Source organism: Arthroderma uncinatum (assembly GCF_011692745.1).
Source record: "Arthroderma uncinatum strain CBS 119779 chromosome Unknown scaffold4, whole genome shotgun sequence".
Lineage (NCBI taxonomy): Eukaryota > Fungi > Ascomycota > Eurotiomycetes > Onygenales > Arthrodermataceae > Arthroderma > Arthroderma uncinatum.
The window spans coordinates 113,790-137,276 of record NW_022983866.1 but is presented as its reverse complement, the minus strand read 5'-3'; the positions used below and the strand labels follow the sequence as shown (position 1 = coordinate 137,276).

The 23,487-nt window shown below is 49.8% G+C and overlaps 8 protein-coding genes across 8 annotated transcripts; 4 read left to right on the top strand and 4 right to left on the bottom strand.

Annotated features, from left to right (window-relative positions):
- Positions 1-3,317: 3,317 nt before the first annotated feature.
- GIQ15_05413 (nitrate reductase) lies at positions 3,318-6,275 on the top strand (the record flags this gene model as incomplete). Its single annotated transcript, XM_033552830.1, has 7 exons — positions 3,318-3,594; positions 3,663-3,762; positions 3,829-4,087; positions 4,143-4,378; positions 4,428-4,648; positions 4,701-5,333; positions 5,386-6,275. 7 exons carry the CDS (start codon positions 3,318-3,320, stop codon positions 6,273-6,275), a joined length of 2,616 nt encoding a protein of 871 aa, XP_033403974.1.
- A 291-nt stretch (positions 6,276-6,566) lies between these two features.
- GIQ15_05412 (uncharacterized protein) lies at positions 6,567-9,723 on the bottom strand (the record flags this gene model as incomplete). Its single annotated transcript, XM_033552829.1, has 2 exons — positions 6,567-7,271; positions 7,342-9,723. 2 exons carry the CDS (start codon positions 9,721-9,723, stop codon positions 6,567-6,569), a joined length of 3,087 nt encoding a protein of 1,028 aa, XP_033403973.1.
- Positions 9,724-10,004: 281 nt separating this feature from the next.
- On the top strand, positions 10,005-11,527 carry GIQ15_05411 (isocitrate dehydrogenase; the record flags this gene model as incomplete). Its single annotated transcript, XM_033552828.1, has 6 exons — positions 10,005-10,094; positions 10,171-10,236; positions 10,316-10,402; positions 10,472-10,594; positions 10,664-11,383; positions 11,456-11,527. 6 exons carry the CDS (start codon positions 10,005-10,007, stop codon positions 11,525-11,527), a joined length of 1,158 nt encoding a protein of 385 aa, XP_033403972.1.
- Positions 11,528-11,884: 357 nt separating this feature from the next.
- GIQ15_05410 (uncharacterized protein) lies at positions 11,885-12,896 on the bottom strand (the record flags this gene model as incomplete). Its single annotated transcript, XM_033552827.1, has 4 exons — positions 11,885-12,210; positions 12,277-12,469; positions 12,527-12,672; positions 12,728-12,896. The coding sequence occupies 4 exons, from the start codon at positions 12,894-12,896 to the stop codon at positions 11,885-11,887; spliced, it is 834 nt and encodes a 277-aa protein (XP_033403971.1).
- Positions 12,897-13,300: 404 nt separating this feature from the next.
- On the top strand, positions 13,301-16,254 carry GIQ15_05409 (uncharacterized protein; the record flags this gene model as incomplete). The annotated part of the gene is made up of 2 exons (XM_033552826.1): positions 13,301-13,418; positions 13,469-16,254. The coding sequence occupies 2 exons, from the start codon at positions 13,301-13,303 to the stop codon at positions 16,252-16,254; spliced, it is 2,904 nt and encodes a 967-aa protein (XP_033403970.1).
- Positions 16,255-17,160: 906 nt separating this feature from the next.
- On the bottom strand, positions 17,161-17,840 carry GIQ15_05408 (uncharacterized protein; the record flags this gene model as incomplete). Its single annotated transcript, XM_033552825.1, has 2 exons — positions 17,161-17,706; positions 17,754-17,840. 2 exons carry the CDS (start codon positions 17,838-17,840, stop codon positions 17,161-17,163), a joined length of 633 nt encoding a protein of 210 aa, XP_033403969.1.
- Positions 17,841-18,349: 509 nt separating this feature from the next.
- GIQ15_05407 (uncharacterized protein) lies at positions 18,350-20,864 on the top strand (the record flags this gene model as incomplete). The annotated part of the gene is made up of 3 exons (XM_033552824.1): positions 18,350-18,619; positions 18,800-20,678; positions 20,836-20,864. The coding sequence occupies 3 exons, from the start codon at positions 18,350-18,352 to the stop codon at positions 20,862-20,864; spliced, it is 2,178 nt and encodes a 725-aa protein (XP_033403968.1).
- A 667-nt stretch (positions 20,865-21,531) lies between these two features.
- Positions 21,532-23,301, bottom strand: GIQ15_05406 (adenylyl cyclase-associated protein; the record flags this gene model as incomplete). Its single annotated transcript, XM_033552823.1, has 4 exons — positions 21,532-22,516; positions 22,574-22,875; positions 22,942-23,179; positions 23,255-23,301. 4 exons carry the CDS (start codon positions 23,299-23,301, stop codon positions 21,532-21,534), a joined length of 1,572 nt encoding a protein of 523 aa, XP_033403967.1.
- Between the last annotated feature and the right edge of the window lie 186 nt (positions 23,302-23,487).

Below are 23,487 nucleotides of genomic sequence, written 5' to 3'. Positions count from 1 at the left end.
AGCTTCATGGTGCAAGCCAAAACTGCACCTGGAAACACCCTGATCCAAGTGCAACGTCGAGATATTCATGGATGAAGTCTTGGACTCTTAGCACCACGTGTTTTCCTCGTGTTTGACGATATTCAGCAAAAGGACAACATGCAACATCGCATCAGGTTATCGCCAGTCGATCCTGTCCAACTCTGCAGGCGGGAGGCGATATATGTATCTCCTCTGCTGGTTGTCGCCGCGGAGATTCTTCCACGGCCGTGGAAGAGGATAGGTTTGACAGGTTGAAGGATTCGTCTCTCAATTAGCCCGAGATCGGGTGCTCGGTGTAGTCCTCGTCGACAGGCTGGGGCGATGTCACCTCGACATATCGATCTGCCTATATCCATGTCCGTCTCGTCCACCAGGGCCGGGAGCGGTCGGTACGGTTAAATCGGGCCCCCGATGCTTAGCCAACCCTAAATGATACTGAAACCACTTAAGACGTCGAGAGTCTCGGGACTTGCGACCTCGAGGCACTGCCGTTGCCTGTCGAGCAGCACGGCGGCGGCCTGATGACGGACGATATACATGGAGATCACGGCCAGATTACAGGGAGGACTGAGTACCGAATACCATATTGGGATACGATAGGTTAATATACCTAATATATAAGCTTATAAGCTTAATTACGGAAGCCCGTCGTGGTGTATACCTATAATGGACGTCCTGCTCCATCCTCCTCAGTAGCCCGTCCATAGCTGGTTCGAGACGACGGCGCTCCCGGAAGTCCTGACTTGGAATGAACACCCTATACTAGCCCAGTTATGCAGTAGCACGGCCAGAGAAGCAGACGATTGGGTTCAACAGGCTATCGACAAGGCACTGGCCCTGCTGGTTGGGCGCATAAACTGCCCATCAGCCGCAAGATACATATCTCGTGAGCAGACGCTTCCACTTTATTCTGGAAGGATGATCAATTTCAGCATTCTCCGGATACAGGGCCTCCCTACTCCGTACGCTGGGTGATCCTTCTCATCCCCATGCACAAAGTTGCTTTTTTTTTTGAGGTTATTATGCCTGAGGGTGGCAGGATGCGTGCCACGTAATGTTAGGGGTCTCTTTTCCCTGCCTGTCAGTGGAAAGTATCCAATCTGAGATCTATCTCTACATGCATACGGCAATGCATACTAACGATCGTTCCGTTCCGCTCAAAGAGTTTCTAGATGTGGAAGCATGATGCACTATCTGTCGTTAGTAGTGTGGTGCGCGAGGGCTACTCGCACATCGTCTCACCTGCTAGTGTTATACGGCGGCCCGGGGTGGATACTGGGCTATGGATATCTTCAAAACTAGGAGTCAAAGAATAAACCCCTAGTTCATTCGATGAACTTTCGTTCCTTTGCCTGAATCCGTCTGCATAAACACTGGCAAGGCAGATCGATGGATCCCATTCTTCATGCGACCTGACACCCTCCACGTGTGGCCATTTTCTCCCCTGCTCGCTGGACAGCTAATGCCACTTCCGCGACGATATATATATTCCTTCGGCGGAGCTGCTAATTATAATAGCGGCGAAGGAGTGGCATAAAACTGAATCACCATCCGAGACCTTGATCGGAGACCTCCTGATATCTGGAATAACATCGTGCGAGCCGTTTCCCTCGAGTATACGACAACTGGAGCCGCAGACGGTTCGATATCCATGGGGTCCTGGATGATGACAGTCGGCTGAGAGTGATTCGTCTCTCTGCTCAAGATAAGAAGCCTTCGCCAAGGACCTGGATTGTAGAAGATCATGCCTTGAGGAGCAGGACCAAATGACTGCTGGCTGCATACAGGATCCGTGAACTGCATCTTACCCTGGAGACATGATGGATCATCCGGTGTTCCCTGCTGCTTGGCTGGACGCTGGGATACTGCTCTTGCTCAGCTCCAAAATGTAAGTGCGGAGTATGGCTCGGGAATTGTCTGTCCATCATTTGGTGTTACTTATCAAATAGCTATGATGTAATTCGATAGCGAGTAACGGTAAGCATCTCTGTCATTTCCGTCTATGGACTACTAGATCCACCTCTACGGAGCCGATGTCTACGGAACTGCCTCTTTTTACAACTGATGAAGACACCAGGGAAATACGGAGGGCCATGCAGCTCGCCCTGTTTATCGACACGAGAGGCCATCGCTATTAGCGAGACATGGAGACACTTCCAGCAGAAGGACAGCTGTCTTATCTACAGTTTGGCTGCGGCATGTTTGATTGCCACCACGACCCCTGGCCGTAACTACAACTCACCAATTAAAGAATCGGCCGGGACTGCGGATCTGGGGCCACCGAGCCCTTCAGCGAAAGGATCCGAATGAAATGGTCGGTGAGCTCAAAATTATGCAACGTTGAAGCCATCCTAGAGGGAGGCGTGGGCGCTATCGTTGTTTCGGGGGCGTAGCTGTCTTACGTCGCTCCCTTGTTCAACGTCGTTCAGGAGTTTCTCTACACGAGTCTAGGCCAGCCATTTTTAGCACACCTGCGTTGACTGTAGGTTGTCTGCTATCATCTTCAAAATCAGCACGCTATACTGTCTACTTCGTGGGTTCTGGTAGTCAGGGGTTATCATCTACCTCCAGGGACTGATGGATAAGCATATATCCCCCAGATATTCGTTTTCTATGCAGTCAACATGCCGAAATAAAACCCGTCCCTTCGACCCTGGACGAGGCAAGCAGAATTTCAAGCTTAATCAAGCTTTGCTCGGTCGTGCATGCGAGGACAGGGGTGCCTCTGTTCCTCCACCATCCTGCATAAGCTCATGCAGTTCGAATCAGCCAAAAGCTTGACTGGTTACTCTACTCATCGCCGACCCCTTCCAAATCCACGTCGAAGATGGATTCTATCAGAAACACTGCTGTTGCACAGCGGTAGCGGAATTAAATTCTCTCCCCCGATGCCGCTCCTCCTTCTCTTTTTCTATGCACGCCCATCTGTAGATCCCTCTTCCCTGTCGAGAGGATTTCTTTATATCTCCGCGGAGGTTTCCTGTTTTTCTCTACAAGTTTAGTTAGCAACAGGTTCTATGCTGCTAGAAATCGACTTTCATGCCCATACACTCCCTCTCGAGATGGAGAAACCCCGTCTTCTGTTCTGGAGTGAGCAGGCTTCCCTGCAGCTGGCGAAGCTTGCGTCAGCACTGCGGTACCCAGCCTTCACTGGACTTGCCGCTCATATCAGCTGGGTGGAAGAGAGATGAAATATTTATTGCGCCGGATGCCCATGGAGGATTGGAGTTTTCTTGACATGAGTCTGCTCATATACACATAAACTAGATTGCAGGCAATCTCTTGACATCGCCATCATGCCATCCTACGATCCAATCATTGTCGAGCCTATCCCTGTTATCAAAACCAAAGATATTGGTATCTCTTCTCTGAAAAGCTTTGCTAAGAATGAAGATGCGTTTATAAATGCATTTAACATACCACTTCCACCACCTTCTAAAAAGCCGTCGGAAGTTTTGGGCATAGACAAGGACACTCCAGATGGACACGTTCCAAGAGACCCCATACAGGTTCGCCTGACTGGTGTTCACCCGCTCAACTCAGAGTCTCCATTGACTGCCCTATTTGATGAGGGTACTGTTCCCCTGGCATGCTGCTTTGAATGGCTCCATCTTTGCTAACTGGCAGCTGTCATGGTACAGGATTCCTAACTTCCCCTGAGCTGTTCTTCGTTCGGAACCATGGAGCTGTACCTGTCATTGAGCGTGATGACATCCTCAACTGGGAGCTTTCTATTGAAGGGTGAGGCACCTCCATATCAGACAGACACCCTTGAATTTCAAAGATCTAACCTCCAATCCTGTTTAGGTTGGTGGAAAACCCGATCGTCCTCACTTTACGCCAGATAATTTCCGAATTCGAACAGGTCACTTGCCCCATCACTCTCGTGTGCGCTGGTAACAGGCGTAAAGAGCAGAACATGGTTCGGAAGTCCAAAGGCTTCAACTGGGGAGCCGCAGGTTTGTCGACGGCCCTCTTTACAGGGCCAATGATGCACAATATCTTGAGCCGGGCAAGGCCGATGAGAAGGGCTAAATACATGTGCATGGAGGGAGCTGATGAACTGGTATGTCGTGACCTATGCATGGTTTTAGTTCTTAGAATACTAATTCTTCCAATAGCCAAATGGCAACTACGGCACGTCTATTAGGTTGTCAACGGCTATGGACCCAGCTATGGGTGTCATGCTTTCCTATATGATGAACGGGGAGCCTCTACGTCAAGACCATGGATGGCCACTCCGTGCAGTGATCCCGGGCCATATTGGTGGCAGAAGTGTCAAATGGATCACCAAGATAACATTGACGGAGAACCCAAGTGATAACTGGTATCATATCTATGACAACAGAGTGCTACCGTAAGCATTGCTAGCCCTTCTTGGTATATTTAACGCTAACAGAGTATAGAACGATGTGCTCTCCCGAAATGGCAACTGAAGATGATTCATGGTGGCGAGATGAGCGTTATGTTATTCAACATCTCAACGTCAATTCGGCCATTGCCTACCCACAACACGACGAAGAACTTGTTGTAGCCTCCACACCTACGTACACTATCAAAGGGTATGCATACGCGGGTGGTGGAAGACAGATATCAAGGATGGAGGTGTCATTGGATAGCGGGAAGAGTAAGTTGCTTATACTGTGTATACCATACGAACAATGCTAACATATCCATAGCCTGGAGACTAGCACCCATTCAATATGACGAGGATAAGTACAGGGCAACGAGCCAGTACCTATACGGTGGACAACTTGATTTGTCCTGGCGCGAGACTTACTTTTGCTGGTGCTTCTGGTCTCTTGAAGTCCAAACACACGAGCTTGAAAGCGCAGACAGTATTGTTGTTCGCGCCATGGACGAAGCCCTGAACCTCCAGCCAAAAGAAATGTACTGGACCGTCCTTGGTATGATGAACAACCCTTGGTTCCGCATCACGATAACCAAGGAAGATGGGGTATTGAAATTCAAACACCCTACCTTGCCTGCCACTCAGCCAGGTGGCTGGATGGAAGCAGTTAAAAAGGCTGGCGGAGATTTACAAGATGGGAACTGGGGTGAGGCATCAGACCGTGCCACGAAACCAGCCGACATTAAACCAGAGCCAGAAATTAATATGAAAAAGCCTGGATTGAACGTCACTATTAGCCTGGAAGAGTTCAAAGCACATAGAAGTCGGGAAACAGACCCTTGGTTCGTGGTTGATGGTGAGGTATACGATGGCACGCCTTTCCTTGAAGGACATCCAGGGGGTGCTCAAAGCATTCTCTCGACCGCAGCGACAGATTGCACTGATGAATTTCTGGCGATTCGTAAGTTGCTAATACCGTGATTATTTCGATCAATTACTAACGTCTTATACAGATAGCGAATCAGCAAAGGCCATGATGCCTGATTACCATCTTGGGACTCTTGACGCTGCCGCACTGCGTAAACTCCAGAGCTCTCAGGGGGTATCCACCAAGCCTCTTCCGATTGTTCACGAATGGGAGAAAGTAAACCTGACTGAAAAAACTAACCTATCGCTTGACACGGCATTATTCACATTCTCCTTTGCCGACAGCTCTAAGCTTCTAGGAATCGGTGTTGGTCAGCACATCATGTTGAGGGTAAATGCAAGGCCTAGCGACCCTACCAGTGCCGTTATCAGGGCCATCACACCACTCTCCGAACCGACACAGAAAGGCAGCATGGGCCTTCTTATCAAAATTTATCGGCCCGGTCCCGGTTTCCCTGGTGGACAATTAACCGTTCCTCTGGACAAGTTACCCATTGGAGCACAAGTCGATTACAGGCTTTCCTCTCATTGCAAATTCGAATACCTTGGCCAAGGCAGAGCCGTTATCAATGGTGTTGAGCGCAAAATATCCTCATTCAACATGATCTGTGGTGGAAGTGGTATTACCCCGATGTTCCAGGTTATCCGAGCAATCCTGCAAGACGAGGAGGATAAGACGACATGCACCCTCATTGATGGTAACCGCACCGAGGCGGACATCATGTGCCGATCCGAGCTGGCCTCGTTTGTATCGCGTGATGAGAAGAATAAATTCCAGGTTATTCATACCCTGACACAGCCCTCAAAGGCATGGTCCGGGTATAGGGGTAGGATTTCAGAGGACTTGCTATCCAGGCACATTGTTCGTTCCGAGAACAGCATGGTGCTTATTTGTGGTCCTGCCTCTATGGAAAAGTCCGTGATGGGTATGCTGCTTAAACAGCAGTGGAGTGAGGATGATATCTTTTTCTTTTAAGCGTTTCGAATTCCTATATTCATCGGAGGTTGCTTGAACATATATTTCTATATCTCTTTTTAGTCTCCTCATGTCTTATATCACCCTTCTGGTTTGGGGAATTTTATTTGGTTTTTTATTCTCCTTCAATTTTTCCTGTCTCTACTAGTTAGCTTGACTATAGATGGAATACAAGAATAAACCTTGCCCTGTCATATTGTCTAGACTCATACTTTTAGCTCCAATGCCCTGTAAACTTAGACTAATTGGAAGGCAAAACAAACGATACGTCATTTATATACGCTAAAACAGCTATTTGGAGGGGTTCTTTGGCTTCCTAAAGCATGCAAATTCTCCACGGGTTGCTTCTCTCAATCGTTTCAAAACACCACGCATCTCCCCAAGTTCCGCCTGTAGTTTTGCACGAGCTTCATTAGTTGTCCTGCGATCTAACTCGAGGTATATTTGGCCTTGCACTTTAGATGTTGCTTCGGAGGAATATTGAGAAAGTGTCTGGGCAATAAATTCAGTATCCAACGTAGCCTGCATGAGTGCAGGTAGAGTATACTGGGCCCGTCCCATGAAGGCCTCGAGGAGAGCGCTTGAGACCTGAGTGAGTAGTTCGGCCAAGATTTTATATGTTAGATTGGAGGAGGATGACGAGGGAGGTGTGGCTGAAGTCCTTGTTGGTAAGGTTGTGGAGACTTCATTGTGAACCATTACGAGACCGAGCATCGTTGAATATACGTATGGTCTAATTTGATCGGGGCGGCTGCTTGTAGGAATCCAGTCGGGGGATGCGATTCCCTCAAGAATAGGATATTTTAAACTTTCAACAATTGGTTTTAAGTATGACTGGAATAGGCGGGTGTCGATCTGGCCTAGAACGTCTTGAATAGTTTTTGATTCGTCTGTTAGTTTGACGGCGAATGACGACTCGAAAGTTGTGACGAGTCGGGGTACGTGGTCGGCACGGAGAGCTCTGAGGTTGGATAGAGTTAAAAGTATACGAATGTTCTAAAGTGGTTATTGGTAAGTATAACAGTTGTAGAGATCAAGTTGTGTTTGTGTATTTGAAGTAACTAACCCTGTTTTTCGAGTCAACTCCTCCGCTTGCAAATACTGAAGAATGAATGTCTGGTCCTGTCGTTGCAGCCTCGGGACCGGGAAGTACCCATTCGGTATCATTATCAATGTTGACTGGGTGTTCTGCATTCTCGACGAGGCCACTTAAGGCTTTATACACACTGGTTACGAATTGCGTTCGCACCATCTGGAGGAGTTTCGCTGGTGGGGGTGTAACAACATCTACTGCGCCAGGCTTCCTCATTGCCTCAGAGATATATAATATTTTCTGCATACCGGAGAGAATTGAAGTTTCGAAAGTCATAAAATGGCTAGGCATTTTACTCAAGTCTTTAACTGTCGGATGGCGCGTCCAATCTTCAAGGTATTTGCAGAGTTCGGCGTCGCTGTTCCATGCCGCACACGCGGCACGAGCACATCTTTCGCGAGTCCCGCCAACGAGGAGCTTGAGTCTGTCGTATGCACCGCTATGGCCTGATATAGGACTCAGATCAGCCATCTCGCTTGCCGCAGTGCCAATCAATATCAAAAATTCGCTAAGGTAGTGCACTCCACTCAAGGAATTGGAGTAGGGAGGCCAAAATGCAAAATCATCCCAGGGTTGCCCCTTTTTCTCTGGGACGGGAGGGATATCCTGAGGGTCAATTTTGAAGCGGGATTCAGAAGTCAGCCCAGTGAAGTTCGCGGTAGGACTTGTTGGTGGAACAGTAGGGATGAGAGAAGCTATATCTTCTGGGGGAGGCTCAGCGAAAATAGAGACAACGTTGTCGCGGATTAGGCTCATAAGCTCGATGATCCCATCTTTGAGATCACTGACACCATTGGCGGATAAGCGGTGATGTTTTCGACTTTCTCCATCATACCCAGCGGGCAGGAGTCTTTGCTTGCTGCCGTCAAGGAAGGATTGAGTTGAGTCCCAAAATCCAAGCACATCTCCAAGAATGCCCCCCTGAACGGAAAGCAATTTCTTCAAGAATGTATGGATACATTCCCATAGTTCGATGACCGATTCTGAATCAAGATGATCTTTGGCCGTCCTGGCTCCTTCTTGTAAAGAGATTCGGAGGTACGGGGCCACGCATTGGGGTTCTGGCTTCTTCCCAGCCGCAAGACGGCGCCTTAACGTTTCAATTTCAAACCTCGACCGCTGGCAGTAGGCAGTGATCTTTGTCTTTAGGTAGTCGTATCGACTGAGGAGCCAGACCCAGACCGGGTTGTCGTCTACTCCGAGTTCTAGTAGAGCAGCTATAAGCTCCATATGTTCTTCGGCTTGTCCGCCACTCGCGTTTGTCGGCGAAGTAGATTGCGCGTTGCTTAACCGCTTCCATAGATCACGCTTAAAGACTTGTACCTGCTTTTCAACATCCATCCACATTCTTCCGGTGACTAGGATTGTATAAACCTGTTCGTCCCTCAATGGCTGGTTAGTCGAAGCTGCCCGTTCCGCAATGACCTTTGCCTCGTTTGCGAATCTTCTAGCATTGCTATACTGTTCAAAGATGGTCTGGTAGTCCCGCTCCTGGATGGATTTTGATAAATGTCCACCAATTTCGTATATATCGCGCTGCTTCTCGACAGCATCCAAAATAGATTTCAAGCCTTCCTCGCGCTGTTGACCGTTCAGTGCCTCACTCCACAGCTCCTTTGCTTGATCGGATGCTTCGGCCAGGGGAGTGCTGATGCCGGAAACGCTTGTCTGGCTTTGGCTTCCAGAACTGGGGATTGGCACCTCCGGCCGGAGAGCTGCCTTGCTCTTCGACCGCCATAAGCCCGCGTTAGGTGCGCCCAGCTGGGAATTTGACCTGCGGTGTTCGCTGGAGGGCGATTGACGAAGACGTGAATCGGCCTCGCCGCCGTTTTTCATCTCAGTGTAGACATTGTCCAGTGTCGCCTTTACTCTCACGAATCTCTCAAAATTCGATTCGACAAGTATCTTCAGCGAGGCAGACTTCTCGTCGATTGACCTCGACAGGTAATCGAGGCCCTGAAGCAGCGATTGGGTTGACGCAGACTCCTGGGTCTCGGAGAGGAACTGAGAAGGCGAAAAGCTCTTTGAAGACAGTAGAAACTGCTTGCGTACCCGGTCATCGTCGACTGGGAGTCCGCGCTGCCTGAGAGTCCTCAATATCGTATCCGGACCGCCCAGGGGGTCAGGCTCGTCCTTCAGCACTGCGCCATCGCCGCCCTTGACCCTCTCCTGGTCCCTTCGTCCGGGCAGCAGTCCAGAGTATCTTATCTGCGACCGCCGGCGGTATTCATCGCTCTTCGGCGCAGCGTCGCCCTCGTCCTCGCTGTTGGAGTCTAGCTCTGCCGGCCACTCCTCCGGATAGAGATCGGGCAGGTTGTAGTACTGCGACGCATCCCGGGAATGCACATCGGTCATCGTCACAGCTCCAGTGCGTCCTTGTTCGTCGTCTATATATCTCGTTGTTTACTCCAGACTCGTTGTAACAAGGAGGCCAGGTGGAGCTCGGAGATGCGACGCTGGTGGAAGGCAAACAAGACAAACAGGGCAAAGCTTCCGATGTAACAAGAACGAGCACTTTTTTCACGGCTTCACATCTTCCGTCTTTAAACAACTCCCGTCCACCCGCCTGTTTATCCCTTCAATTGTGCTGTTTTTACCTCGATACGTTGCTTGCTGTACCCAGGAGGTCTAGCATCATGGCTACAGGGCGTCTGTTCACTCTTCCCATGCGGTCGTCCCTGCGGGGACCTGTTCTTTCGGCGTTCCGCCCCTCTTCATTCCAGGCCGTAAGTCCAGCAAGCGGAGGCCATTGATAGCTTCATAACAGGCAGAATAAGGACTAACAGTGGCTTCGTTGGTTAGGTTCGATGTTATTCCGTCCAGGCCGCTGATAAGATTGCCAAATTCAACGGCAAGAAGGGCTCTGATGTACGCGCGACTGTCCCATATACCCGGCCTTTCGGGCTTCTTCAAGCTCAGAACGAGCTGCTAACTATGCATTGTCTAGGGCAAATACACTGTCACTCTGATCGAGGGTGACGGTATCGGACCAGAGATCTCAGACTCCGTGAAACAGATCTTCAGCGCAGCTAAGGTATACCTCCAGAGGCGACTGCACCGGCCTATGCTGTAACTTACAATTTCAATTTTTTTTTTACTATAGGTGCCAATTAAATGGGAACCAGTTGACGTTACTCCCATCCTGAAGAACGGAAAGACCGCAATCCCAGACGATGCTATTGCCAGCGTGAAGAAGAACTTTGTTGCTCTGAAAGGACCTCTTGCTGTATGACACCAGATCAATCAATCCCGGCTCGAGCTTTCGGTCATAAGAAAGAAACTAACGATTGAGTAGACTCCCATTGGCAAAGGCCATGTCTCCCTTAACCTGACCCTCCGACGAACCTTTAACCTCTTCGCGAACCTCCGTCCCTGCCGATCCATTGCCGGATACAAGACCCCATACGACGATGTTGACATTGTCCTTATCCGAGAGAACACCGAGGGAGAATACTCCGGTATCGAGCACGTCGTTGTCGATGGCGTCGTCCAAAGCATTAAGCTCATCACCCGCGAGGCATCTGAGCGTGTCCTCCGGTTCGCTTTCCAGCATGCGCAAGAGATCGGAAGGAAGAAGGTCCGCGTCGTCCACAAGGCCACCATCATGAAGATGTCCGACGGTCTCTTCCTCAACACCGCCAGAGATGTCGCCAAGGACTTCCCCGGTATCGAATTCGATGCTGAACTTCTCGACAACACCTGCTTGAGAGTCGTTACTGATCCCGCCCCTTACAACGACAAGGTCCTCGTCATGCCCAACTTGTACGGAGACATTTTGTCCGACATGTGCGCCGGCTTGATCGGTGGTCTGGGATTGACCCCATCCGGAAACATTGGAGACGAGTGCTCTATCTTCGAGGCTGTCCACGGTTCTGCTCCTGATATTGCCGGCAAGGGACTAGCTAACCCAACAGCTCTCCTCCTGAGTAGTATGATGATGTTGCGCCACATGGGATTGACCGATGACGCCAACAAGATCGAAGCTGCTATCTTCAAGACTCTCTCCGAAGGAAAGGTAAGAACAAACACAATTGAATCTACCGTTATCTCACTGCTGGGTTGAGTATCAACTAACCGTTATCGCTAGGCTCTTACCGGTGACCTCGGAGGCAAGGCTAAGACCCACGAATATGCCGACGCCATCATCAAAAACATATAAACGGTCCGCGACCATATAGTAAGGCCATCTACCTAATTCATTAATCTAGCGTGGATCTTGTCAGAGCCCCAAAAAAAGACTATTAATTAGACGGAGTAGAATCGTTCTGCATTTCCCATTTGAATTGGACATCATTTGCCTGTATTTCCTATCTGTTTATCCCCCCTGATGTGTTTGTAACCTGTCACATGTTCCTATGTTATTTAAGTATGTACAAATGATACGTGGATGATTTAATATGTGGTTTGATTCTGGGAACCTCAGACGAGAGTTGAAAATACTCTAAACTGCTTGATCTTTATACAACCAGCGTTATCACCAGACGATACACCTTCCGGTAATGATGATTGTTAGATATCACCGCCGTCGACCGCCTCGTTTCGATGCAGGCCTCCCTTTCTTGGGCTTCCCGCGCGTCGCTTGTGTCCTCGTAGCTCGCGGCGCGGGTGACTCTGCTATCTTCGAATCACCATCACCATCCTCATCGCTACCCTCTCTCCCGGCCTCTGTGTCGTCTTCGTCCCCATCTTCCATTTCATTGGCACTTCCTTTATCGCTAGTTGCATCCCTGTTCGATTCTACCTCGACTTGTAATCGTGAAGAGCGCGTGCTGCCTCGTGGTTGACGCTTCGAACGTCCTCCGCGCCGGCTTCCTCGTGACGGTGCAGGTGATGACCGTGGTTCTAAACAGCGAATGCGTCAGTCTTTGGACGTATATATATTCCTAGATAACGAGAATTGAAGCTTACCATCTGTATCTGCAATTGTGCTAGCCCGTCTCGAAGTTCCTCTCCCGCTAACTGACGGAGACACCGAGCCCTCAGGATTTATTCGTCGGTCCCACATCATCTCTCCAAACTCGTCCATCGGTAGTGAGAATGGGCAATACAGCTCTTGTGGTTGCTCCGCATCTTCCGACTCTTCTGTAGATACTGGCTCTTCCTAAAATATAACCGTTTAGCATCATGATAAGCCCTGGATTCACGTTTCTGTACCTACCCTCTCATCTAGCGCAGGTAGATTGTAGAGTGTGCCCAGCTTCTTCCATATGCCCGGTATTCGTGTATGTTGCTCAGTCGGCGTCGCATATCCTTGACTCTTCATATAATCCGAGATAGCTAGCATGCGAAAGTGCTTGTGCATACCTGGTGTCTGTTAGCTTTATGCAACTGCTTGTGTGTAGCTGAAAGATGAACAAACCTGCAGGCTTCCATCGTATTATTCCTTTTAGCAGCGACGTCTCCTGCTCGTCTGTCCATGGGTCTGCGACTATCGCATCGTAATCTATCTCGCGGCCAGTGGGCGTGGGCTGCGGATGCTCGGCCTGCGAGGGGGTTGACGAGGTCTTTTGTTTCTTGCGCGGGGGCATGGCGGAGTAATTGCTGTTCAGTAGCTGTAGCTGGCTGTGTTTTTCAGCTGTATGATGACGTTTCTTCCCTCAATCCTCGTCTTATATGGTGGCTGTTGTCATTTGATATATATGTGAAGCTCTTTCTTTTACCTCTTTGGGAACCTTTGGAGATGTGCAGATCGTTGCCCCATATGGACTAATAGCATCGGTCGCGTTCTGCTTACATAAGTCACGCATCGTGAAGGCCGAAAAGGGAAATCGACGACAACAGAAGAGCAAAAGATGTCGAGATGCAACAGTAATTCTGGCATGAAGACGGTCAAGCAAGAGGAGGACAGGGACAATGGTATTCTCTGCCGATGCTGATTTACTAACTGCATATTTTGACCTGGGGATCGCGTGTCGTATACCCGGTGGCGGCCATGGATTTTGAGCCGCCCGTTGACCCCTTTGAGCTTGATGTTCTTCAAGAGCCCATATTCTTTGCGATTGATCCCATCAAACCCCTGGAGAAGTATTCGTGGGACGACGATCTAGCAGGTGAGTGCGTATATCCTATAAATGAGTAGCCAGAACTGATATTCTGAAAGACCTTACGCCGGGGCTTTTTGAAAACCCCCTGCACCTACTCAAAAATGATGGGCCGGAAGTGCACACGCTGAATATATTTGGCGACGAGAAACTGGAAGATGCATCCCCTTCAAGCGTGGCTGGTTCTTCGTCCAGTTCTGCACAGAATGACACCCAGGAAGAGAGCGATGGCGATGACTCTAGTGAGGACATATGGTCACTAGATAACATTTCAGCATCTCCCACCGTGGGCTATGAATTAAGATCCTGGGACGTATTTCCGGACACCTGGAAAGAACAATCTCTCCCCACCTGTCTAAGTGAAGCTGGACCCCGTGGATTTGATGCAGCATTAAGCTATCAAGCGACGAAGACCGGTCTGGAAAATTCCGGGCGAGTCGCACGAACAGACGTTGTCGTTTCTTCACTCTTTAAGCTTGGACTTGGCTGGAACTCCGTATTTTTTCGATACAATGAGCAGTCGCGAAAGTTCGAGAAGCATATTAGAGACGTCCGCGTTTCTGGCATCAGCTTGCCTGCACTAGATGGACTGGCCGAGGGTATTCTAGAATGCGGAACGTGGGTGCGGAAACTTCGACGGTTCATTGCTACTATCCCAACCCAGTGTGGCGCACCTCATTCCGTGGCTAGTCTTTCTCGAGTGGTTTTCATATTACTGTTTAGCATCGAAGACCAGCTTTCTGCACGAGCAAAGACCAACCCAACACTCCTCCAGACGCAGCTATATTTCAGGCGGATAGGTTGTCTCATCAAATGTTTGGTGGATATCGTCCAGAACGCGGCCAATCTTACAACTGATGCAGAAGTTATATCGATTATTTTCGCAAAATGTGAACAGTACTCACATCAACACTTGTGGCTTGCCAGTATATTCCATGAAATCATGGGTACCACTGCCAGCTTATGGCTTTACCGTGTGGCTCAGTGGATTGGTCTACGGCCGGCTGGCGGGCACTTTAATGCACCTGGTAATAGCAAAGACAAAATCATGCCAAGGCAGCATTCACAGGAATTTGATCCTGGATACATCGATGAATATACCACCGAAGAAACCACATTTAGCCCTAATTCGATGCCAAGTTTCATCACACACGAAGATGCAGAGGTCATATATGAGACAGGAACCGGCCTGAATCTCCTAAAGTCGTCCCACAAAGGCCATCCGCTTGCCGAAGTGCATCAGAAGGAAAATACGTCCTCCTTGTCGCTGGAGTGGGGGCTTACATGGGAAGATATCGATAAGATTCAGCTCAAAGCCAGAAGCTACGAGGCTTGTCTTCGCGATGAGATTTTGAAGTATAACAATGCCATTAAAAGACCGGGTTCTGAAAGTGATAATACGCCAAAGGAGTATATCTTAGACCGCCTACAGAAGGATGATTTGTCCATCGATGCTATCTATAGAATTGCCGACCTTGAGTCTTCTCCGGGCTCCTCAGGAGAAAGGGAGGAGGATTGCCCAGTGAGATCGAGTAGGCTCTACAAGCTGGTAAAGGACGGCCCATGTGTCGATGTTGAAAAGAGCATTATTGCAGAGCACACCTTTGGCCCGCCGCTGGAATCTGCTCTATCCTTATTCTTTGCTCCCGTTATCTCAGCGCAAAGTCGACTGGTGAACTTTTCGTGTCTCCATCTCTTGTTCAAGGTCCACAAAGTTAGAGATCATCTGAAACTCCAGGAACAATTCCAGTTGCTCGGCAATGCCGAGTTCTTACTACGCATATCTCTCGCCCTTTTTGACCCGGATATGCACAGCGGTGAACGGAAATCTGGCGTTGCAAGAGGCGGTTCGTCCACTGGTCTGCGTCTTGGAAACCGGAATACCTGGCCCCCCGCGAGTTCTGAGCTTCGTCTCGTTTTGACTGGGTTGCTAGCTGAGTGCTATGCCGGTAATAAGAAGGGGGATCATCACCTGGGTGGCTCCCGAGAGTTACCTGGCGGTCTTAGTTTTTCTATCCGAGACCTTACCGGAGAGGAGCTGGAGAGATGCAAAAACCCGCGTTCGCTTGAAGCACTTGATTTCCTTCGAATACAATATACCCCGCCCTCACCGTTGGAGGAAGTCATCACTCCTCGTAGCCTGGAGCAATATGACATGATATTTCGGCAGTTGCTGAGATTAATACGGATGCTCTCCGTTGCGCGTGATCTGGTTCGGGGCCCGTCAGGGTCACGGAACAGAAGAAGTCAGGGAACACTAGACCAGAGATTTCGCTTGGAAGCATTCCACTTCGTCCAAGTGGTTAGCGACTACTGCTTCCAGGTCGGAATCCAGCATTCATTGCAGAATTTCGAAAAGAGACTGTCAAAGATCGAAAAGTGCATTGACGCCGGCGATGTAGAGGGCACCATCATGCATGCGAAAGGGCTTCGTCGACTGAGAGAATACCATGAAAGGGTGCTCGATAGAATCATCTACGCTCTATTTTTAAATAAGAGCCAAGCTCAAGCTCGGAAGTTGTTGGAGGACGTTCTCCGAATCATCCTTGCGTTTTCCTTCCATGTCAAAGCTTACGAAGAGCGAGTCGCGATGGCCATGGCGGATGGTGAGATGCCAACGTCGAAAACAACAGCATTCTACGAACGATCTATTCACGAGTTATACGTGCGGTTTAAAAAGCAGGTTAGCGGGTTTATCCGCTTCCTGCGCGGCCTCGAGGTCGTGGGCGGTGTTAAGAATATGACCGATCGCGATGACCTGGGTGATGCGGCAACCGATATGGACGGCAACGGAACCTTTGAGCACCTGCTATTACGACTTGATATGAATGAATTCTATAGATAGATATGACTGATCCCCTTGTTATACATATATTTGTCTAGATACTTTTGTGTTTACTTACGGCCGACTGCCTGTACGCGCATGAATGAAGCTGCGAAGAAATCGCACCCGATCTCATGAGGCATTTTGCGGGTGAACTCGTTCTAAGATCGGCTGCATGACCAGGGTATTTATTCGTGCCATGTACTAAACATTCTCTAAACCAGTCGAGAAAGAAATGCAAGATGTGGCGTCCATGGCTGCTTATTATTTGGCTATATGTAAGTCATATGCGAGAAAAGCCTGCTCGACTAGCCGTGATACAACCCGTGCTTTCTTCACGTTTCTTCCCATAGACTGACCGCTCTTTATTCGATGCTGGCTGTGAGTGATACCATATCTGCAGGTACTTTATACGGCATCGTGTTATTGGTTCTCGCTGGGAGGGCCGGCTCGTTGCTATCTCCAGAGCTTAGTCTATCATACATACATGGTGTGTACAGGCAGAGTTACAATAACTACATGGGGTTGGTCAGGGTAAATTTCCGGAAAGGCATTCCGTTAGGAAGACGTCATATTGGCGTAGGTCTATCCCCGAAGATTCCTGTGATGATCTCTCGCACAGCTTGTAAGTTGATAGTTTAGGCGAATCCTTACCGAGAGAGGTGAGCCTGGAAGCTACGCCTGGTTTACGGCATTTTAAAGCCGAATGGGAATGTCGATGTTTCGCCGTCAGAAGTCTATCAGGTCGAAAAGGCTGTATCCATGGGCGAGATGCATTGGTATTCGGCTCTTCATCATGGAAGAGATACCCAGCAGAGTTTCCTTCCAGGTAATTATCGAGCCAGTATATTTGACTCGCTCCGGGCCCGGTATGGTAAACAGGCGATTATATGCCTGTCTCGAGTACAGAGTACGGAGTATAGCAAATCACTCTGTCCCTACGAGCCTCTTGACCTTGTCCAGAAGCACTTTGCTCTCGCGGCCCAGTCTCCTCTTCCCGAACTGATCGGGCCTCTTTGCCCGCGTCATGTCTGCTCTCTCTTTCTCCCTCTGCAGCCTCAGCTTCTCTCTAGCATTCGCTTCCTCGATCCGTTTCTGTGCGGCCTCCTCTTCCCTCGTGAAGGGGTACGGTTTGGCCCGGCGTGGCCTCCTGCCGTGTGGTCGACTGTCTCCGTCATGTTCATCCTGCGTCCTGTCTCTCCGTCTTGACGGCCGTTTCGGCCTTTCTTCTGACTGCTCGTCGTTGTGGGAGGCTACCATGGCCTGTCTGTCTGGATGTAGCTCGAGACTGGCAGGTTCCTCTGCAGGCTCCTCTGCAGGCCTCGAGTCTTCGTTGCCACCGTCATCGTCGTTTTGTGTCTCGTAGATAGACTTGACCGGAGTCGAAGCGAGCTCGCGGGCCTTGATCTTCTCATACGACTTCTTCAACTTGGCCTTGTGGATCAAATCGGCCTTGATCTTCTGGACTATACTCTGTTAGATCCAACGTAGCGTAGACAGTAGACAGTAGAGATGTATACCTTTGCGTCGATATGTGCCGTCTGGCAGGTTAGCAGGACCGACTGAAAAGCCCTTCTTCGCCCGTTTTGCTCCCTCGCCCGTCTCATCGTCTATCTTCCTCTTCGGCGGCATTCTGTCTATCTGCTTGTCTTCTTGTCTGTCTGTCTGTCGTGTGAAAAGTCTGTATCGCCCGAAACCATGCAGCGGGACGTAACTTTCCCAGGTACTTCTGCCCTAGCGGTAACGCCCATACACAGGAAGTACCTTTTTCTAGCGCTGGCGTCTTTGCAGCTTTTCGTCATCTTCGCCGTTGAGCCAGCTGACTCTTGGGCTCTTCTACAAGCTGGAGCATGAACTCGCTCGATGGCCAACATATTTAATATAGGAGCCGGCGCCCTGAAACATGGCTCTGGTTGAATAGCATGTAAAACCTGCCCTTGCGTCTTACACGGCCGTCCCCCTTTTTCTACTCGTCCGTCCCATTGCTGGCATCGTCATCTCTCCACCGACCTCCATAGGGCCGCAGACGCTCTCGTTGCCGTGGGATTGCCACGTCTGTCTCCTGGGCCTGACTACAGCCTGTACAATGTGCGGTTGAAGCGTTTTGGAGCCCAACATGCCGGTATATCAGGATCCAGATCGCTGCCAGGAGTATAGCTTCTGGCTCACGGCCCTGAGTCCGCTTCCTCGCCCCGTAACACCACAGCGTCCCCGTCAGACAGATGTGGCGGCAGAGACCGTTGAAGACGAAGCCATGATAGACGGGCCGTCTCTCGAAACCGCCATGGAAACGCCTGGCTGTTCTGGCCCTCAGACGAGCAGCCGTGAAGAACTGATCAGGAGAATCAAGGACGGCGAAAGCCCAACATGGGTTCCCAACCGTGCTGTAAGTAGTCCTCTTCACAGCTTCCATAGCAAGGAGAGCGGTTTATTTTTGGACTGTCCCGGGCCATAAGGATGGAGAGAACCGGCTTAGATCGATATCTCTTCTTTAATCTTCTACTCTGACATATACGGTCCTGGACCTTTGGTTGATACGGACAATGCTAACAATTAATCAAAATAGCTCGAAGAATACTTCGCCACACATGGCGACTCTCCGCTCGAGAGACTCGAGGAGAAGAAGAGGAAGAGCTCGCCCTTGCTGCCGTCGGTTGAGCTTGAACGTTCACCTGAGCAGGAAGCCCCCAGCTATAGATCGTGCGGTTCACCGGTTAGTATCGAGCGTCCAAGGTCAGCTCTGCACTCGGGAGACTTTCGTGAATGCTCTCCCAAGATCCTGGGGTTAGAGCAGCTGGCTCAGCCCCCGTTTACTGATGTCTCGAGGGAGTCCTTTCAGGCACCAGGCTGGGTTGACTCGAACGTCGAACCTACGCCAGCGCCCTTGGATGCCTTTGCTGATATCAATTTTAACCATCGCCAATTACTCGGTACTCCGCTAGGAAGGTCTAGAGCTCCATCTCTCGGCTCGGTTCCTTCAAGCTACATCCTGAAGGCGCCCACCAGTCCCCTCGTAATCCAGGCAAACAATCCGGATCTAGACTTCTCCGTCAAGGATGAACATATGGACATATGTTCAAGTTCTGAAAAGGCCAGCAGGCGACGGACTCTACCTCCGGAAACTTTTCGAAATTTCCCATCTTCTCCTTCGTCCTATTACCAAGCACATCAGCCCAGGAGGTCTATTACATCCATGCGAAGCTTACAGATAGCCTCGTCTCCTCAGGGTCCCGACTTTTACCGTCCCAGACGGCCCTCCCAGTCCGCAGAAGCATCTCCCTTGCATCACGCCTCCATGGTCGGATCATATGAAGAATCGATCCTCAGAGGCAGGATGTCCACCAACCCATCCAAACCGCTGGACTTCACTGCCGAGATAGGAGTCCTTGGAAAGGGCAATTGCAAATCTAACCTGAGATGCCCCCCGCATGTCACCGTGCCCTTTCCCGCCGTGTTTTACAGCTACTCTGGCTCGGCTAGCGGTATGAACATAGCAGATGATAGCCCGAGTCCATACGTCGGCTTTATCGACCTTGAAAACTCTCTTCCTGGCGAAAGCAGAGCCCATGCTAAGAAGTCGAAGAAGCAGCCAGCTCCACGAAAATGTCCATGTCACCCGCCAGAAGAGGCCGTTGCTTCTTCAGACCTGTCTCTCTCGCCCCATGGCGAGATCCGGGCACGGGAAAAGCGATCCCGCCGTTCGCAGTCCCCAAAGTCACCTCCAGGTGGATGTTACCGTATTCCACAGCAAGGTCAGCTACAGATTATCATTAAGAATCCAAACAAAACGGCCGTGAAGCTCTTTCTTGTACCCTACGACCTTGAAGGTATGGAGCCGGGCACCAAGACCTTTATCCGACAACGAAGCTATTCCACCGGTCCCGCAGTGGACATTCCACAAACAATGCCAACCACCGATGATTCTCCCCAGGACAAGCCGGTCCTTCGCTATCTAATCCATATCAACATCTGCTGTCCCTCCCGTGGTCGTTTCTATCTGTACTCTGGAATCCGCGCCGTATTCGCAAACCGAGTTCCGGACGGCAAAGAAAAGCTACGGAACGAGTTACAATACCCAGAGCCACGATTCAGTGGCTATAAGCTATCAAAGGAATCCGCCAGATTAGCGGCTGATAAAGCGCAGCAGCACCGTCGACGCAGCTCTGGCATACGACTGGGCGCTAGGGAACAAGTCAGCCCCTCACCTTTTGGTGCAGGAACACTCTCGCCCATTCAACCTTCGCCATCACTCTGTCCCCAAATGCCTGAACTCCTCGGCTTCCATACGCAATCCCAGACGCGTGAGAACATTTTCCCAAGCCCGTTATACATGCCTCCCGCCGGGTGGCGTATCCGGCCTAGTGCAGGTGCTCTAGATACCTTCGACGGTATATCAGACATTTCCACTTCACCACGATCAAAAACGCGACCTTTCAACGATATCGGTAAAGGTCCTCTGCGGGATATAAGACATGAACCATTATCTACACTTAATACGTTAAACAATCCGGCTTCGAACCCATTACGTTCCTTCCAAGATCCACAGGCACCACTGCCGCATTCCCACTCACGTCCTTCGAGCAGATCCTCTAACACTGAAAGCCTACTATCTCGCAAACTACGAGATCTAAATGAAACGTCATCGTCACCCTCTTCCCAAAATACGTGAAATCTCATCCAACGTCGTCTTCAATATATTTTCCTACACTCATACATATATCGCACATCTCATCTCGTTTATTCCTGTTATTCCTGAACGTTTCGTCATTTGCAAAGATACCCACCCCCTCTTAATCCTAGAGAAAGGCAGCTAGTCCGTTACTGTGTTCCCGATCTTAAATTGCATTATATCCCGGTCGCAACTCTTTCCTTTTTTTTCTTCACTACGGCTGCTGAGTTCAAAAAATAAACTAATTGGCAATTTTTGGTGTTGTATTGGTGGGAGGAATAATACATTTTGCAGGTATATTTTTATTTTTATTTTTCTTTATATCTTCGGTCAAACTCCCATCCAGGATATCCCCGCTCAAATGCATAATGTAGAGCATTATGTCTGTTTCTCCTTTGTGTATACAGCTAAGGAAATATTACGGTCGTGTTGCCGTTCAGATATTCTATAAATGAAATTGAACTATTTTCGATATACTCCGTAACAGTCAAATATTTAGGAGGGTACAGCTATTAAATAAAAAAGCGGCGTATATTGGAATATGTATCAAGACATAGTGTATATATCCGAGTATGTGCAACGGATGGCGAGTTAGTTTAGAGACATTAACCATAATAGAGTACTGTACCCTAACCAGTATGGTCCACGATTTCGCTAACAACCACTCCATCCTTGATATACGACCTAATCTGTTCCGGAATAGGACATTCCTTACCATCTGAATATTCATTATCCTCCTGCGGGGGAAGAACAAGGTTGATGGCCGTGCATTTGCTTGTGAGGACCTCCGTTTCCAAGCTGGCTGCGTTGAGGTAAACTTGGGCTCCGTCAATCTGATCGAACATGACGGCTGGAACGGCTCCGTCGATCTGCAGCGCAAACTTGAGGCATTTGATTGCTTCCAGGCTACTAACAAGAGAATCAACGATAATTGAGACACCGTTGCAGTTGTCAACTGATATCGCATTGGCCTTACCGTTGACCTTGATGATTGCCTTGTTGCATCGGGAGATTAGGATGGACTGGGAAAGGGAGGCGGAAATTTCAATGACACCGGTGGGGTTGTCAAAGTGTTCAATGAGCCACTTGTTGCCTTCGAGTTGTTTTCTGGAAGGTTTCTTGACACGCATGCTCTCAGGCTTTGGCTTCTTGCTGGGAGCAGGTGATTTGCCTCGGGAAGAGCCGGTTGGGCTGCCTGGAACAATAGACTGAGCTCGCAAGCTGGGGTTTTTATGCGTTTGTTCGGATTTGTCCACCTTTCGGAGACCCGATGTGACGGAGGAGCCTTGGTTGAGCTGGTCAAAAACAGCACTCATATCGTTACCAGCTGCAGCCCCCTTTAATACAGGCGGAGGGCCTGGTGGAGGAGGTGGTGGTGGTGGTGGAGGTGGCGCCGAAGCGCCTGATGCCTCCTTGGACACCGAAGTGGATGGAGAGGGAGTAGGAAGGGTGCCAGCCTGCGACCCGGAAGACACCTGTTTCAATGCATCCATCACATCAATGCCATCCTTGTCGTTCCAAGTCACACCGCGAGGGTAGTATTCCTTGATATAGTCGATGAGGGATTTGTAGATCTGGTAGTAAGCTTGGATGTATTCGACATGGATTTTATCCCTTCGAGACGTTAGCAGGATACTTGTATTTGACATGCTGTCGACTCCGCAAACGTACTTGTCCTTGTATTCGTTGAGCACTCGGTTTCCGTAGAACTGTGCGCCACCGAGCGTGTCCGTGACGAAAGTAGCCGGTCTAGTCTCGAAGAACCAGCCCAAGGCAACCACACCTTCGGCAACCGCACTGAGGTGGTTGAAGAACGGAGAAGGACGGTTGCTCTCGCGAATATTGTTGATTTCATCAGAGGCTCTGTGGAGGTCTGTGAAGAGCTCTGGGGGTTGCGCTTCTGGCTTCTTGGCCTTTGTAGACACAAGGAGGTATTTTCGCTCGGCTTCGAAGGCTTTGAGTATGGCTTTTGACTATAGTAAGAGCTATCATTAGTATACAGCTCCTCTCATAGCTGTAGAAGCCTAGTGGTAGCTTACTTGAGGAGCAACGAGGCCGCCGAGCTGCTGGCTGATATCGATGAACGCCTTCACTTCGTTGGAGATAATAGCGTCAAAGGCTTCGATGCATCTTGGTAGAGGCTCTGCAGCTGGGAGAGCCGGAGCTGCGGCCTTTGAGGCATCAGCACCTACGATACCGGTGCCTGATGACGGGCCTGGGCTGGGGCCGTCAAGGCAGGAGGCCATGTCCTCCAGCCTAGAGGTTGCAGCTTCAAGCCTATGATAGAAATGAGTATCAGTTAACAATCTCACTCCAGCTATACCGGTCGCCCAAGAATCAGAGTGTCCATACCGCTTAATAAGGGTCGTTAAATTATTCATATGGTTATTCGCAACCATCTTGCCGGATGTATGTCGCGTCTGGGGGGGATAAGGGAGAGGGCGGCTTGACAGCCTGTATAAACGATAGCTGGCGAGCTGGACAAGTAGTACTCCGTACGTCCAGGAACTGCTTCCTGCGTTCTTCCACCGGCGCGCTGTGAGGTGGAAGAAGGGTTGCTGGTGGATGTAGATGGCGATGTTGAT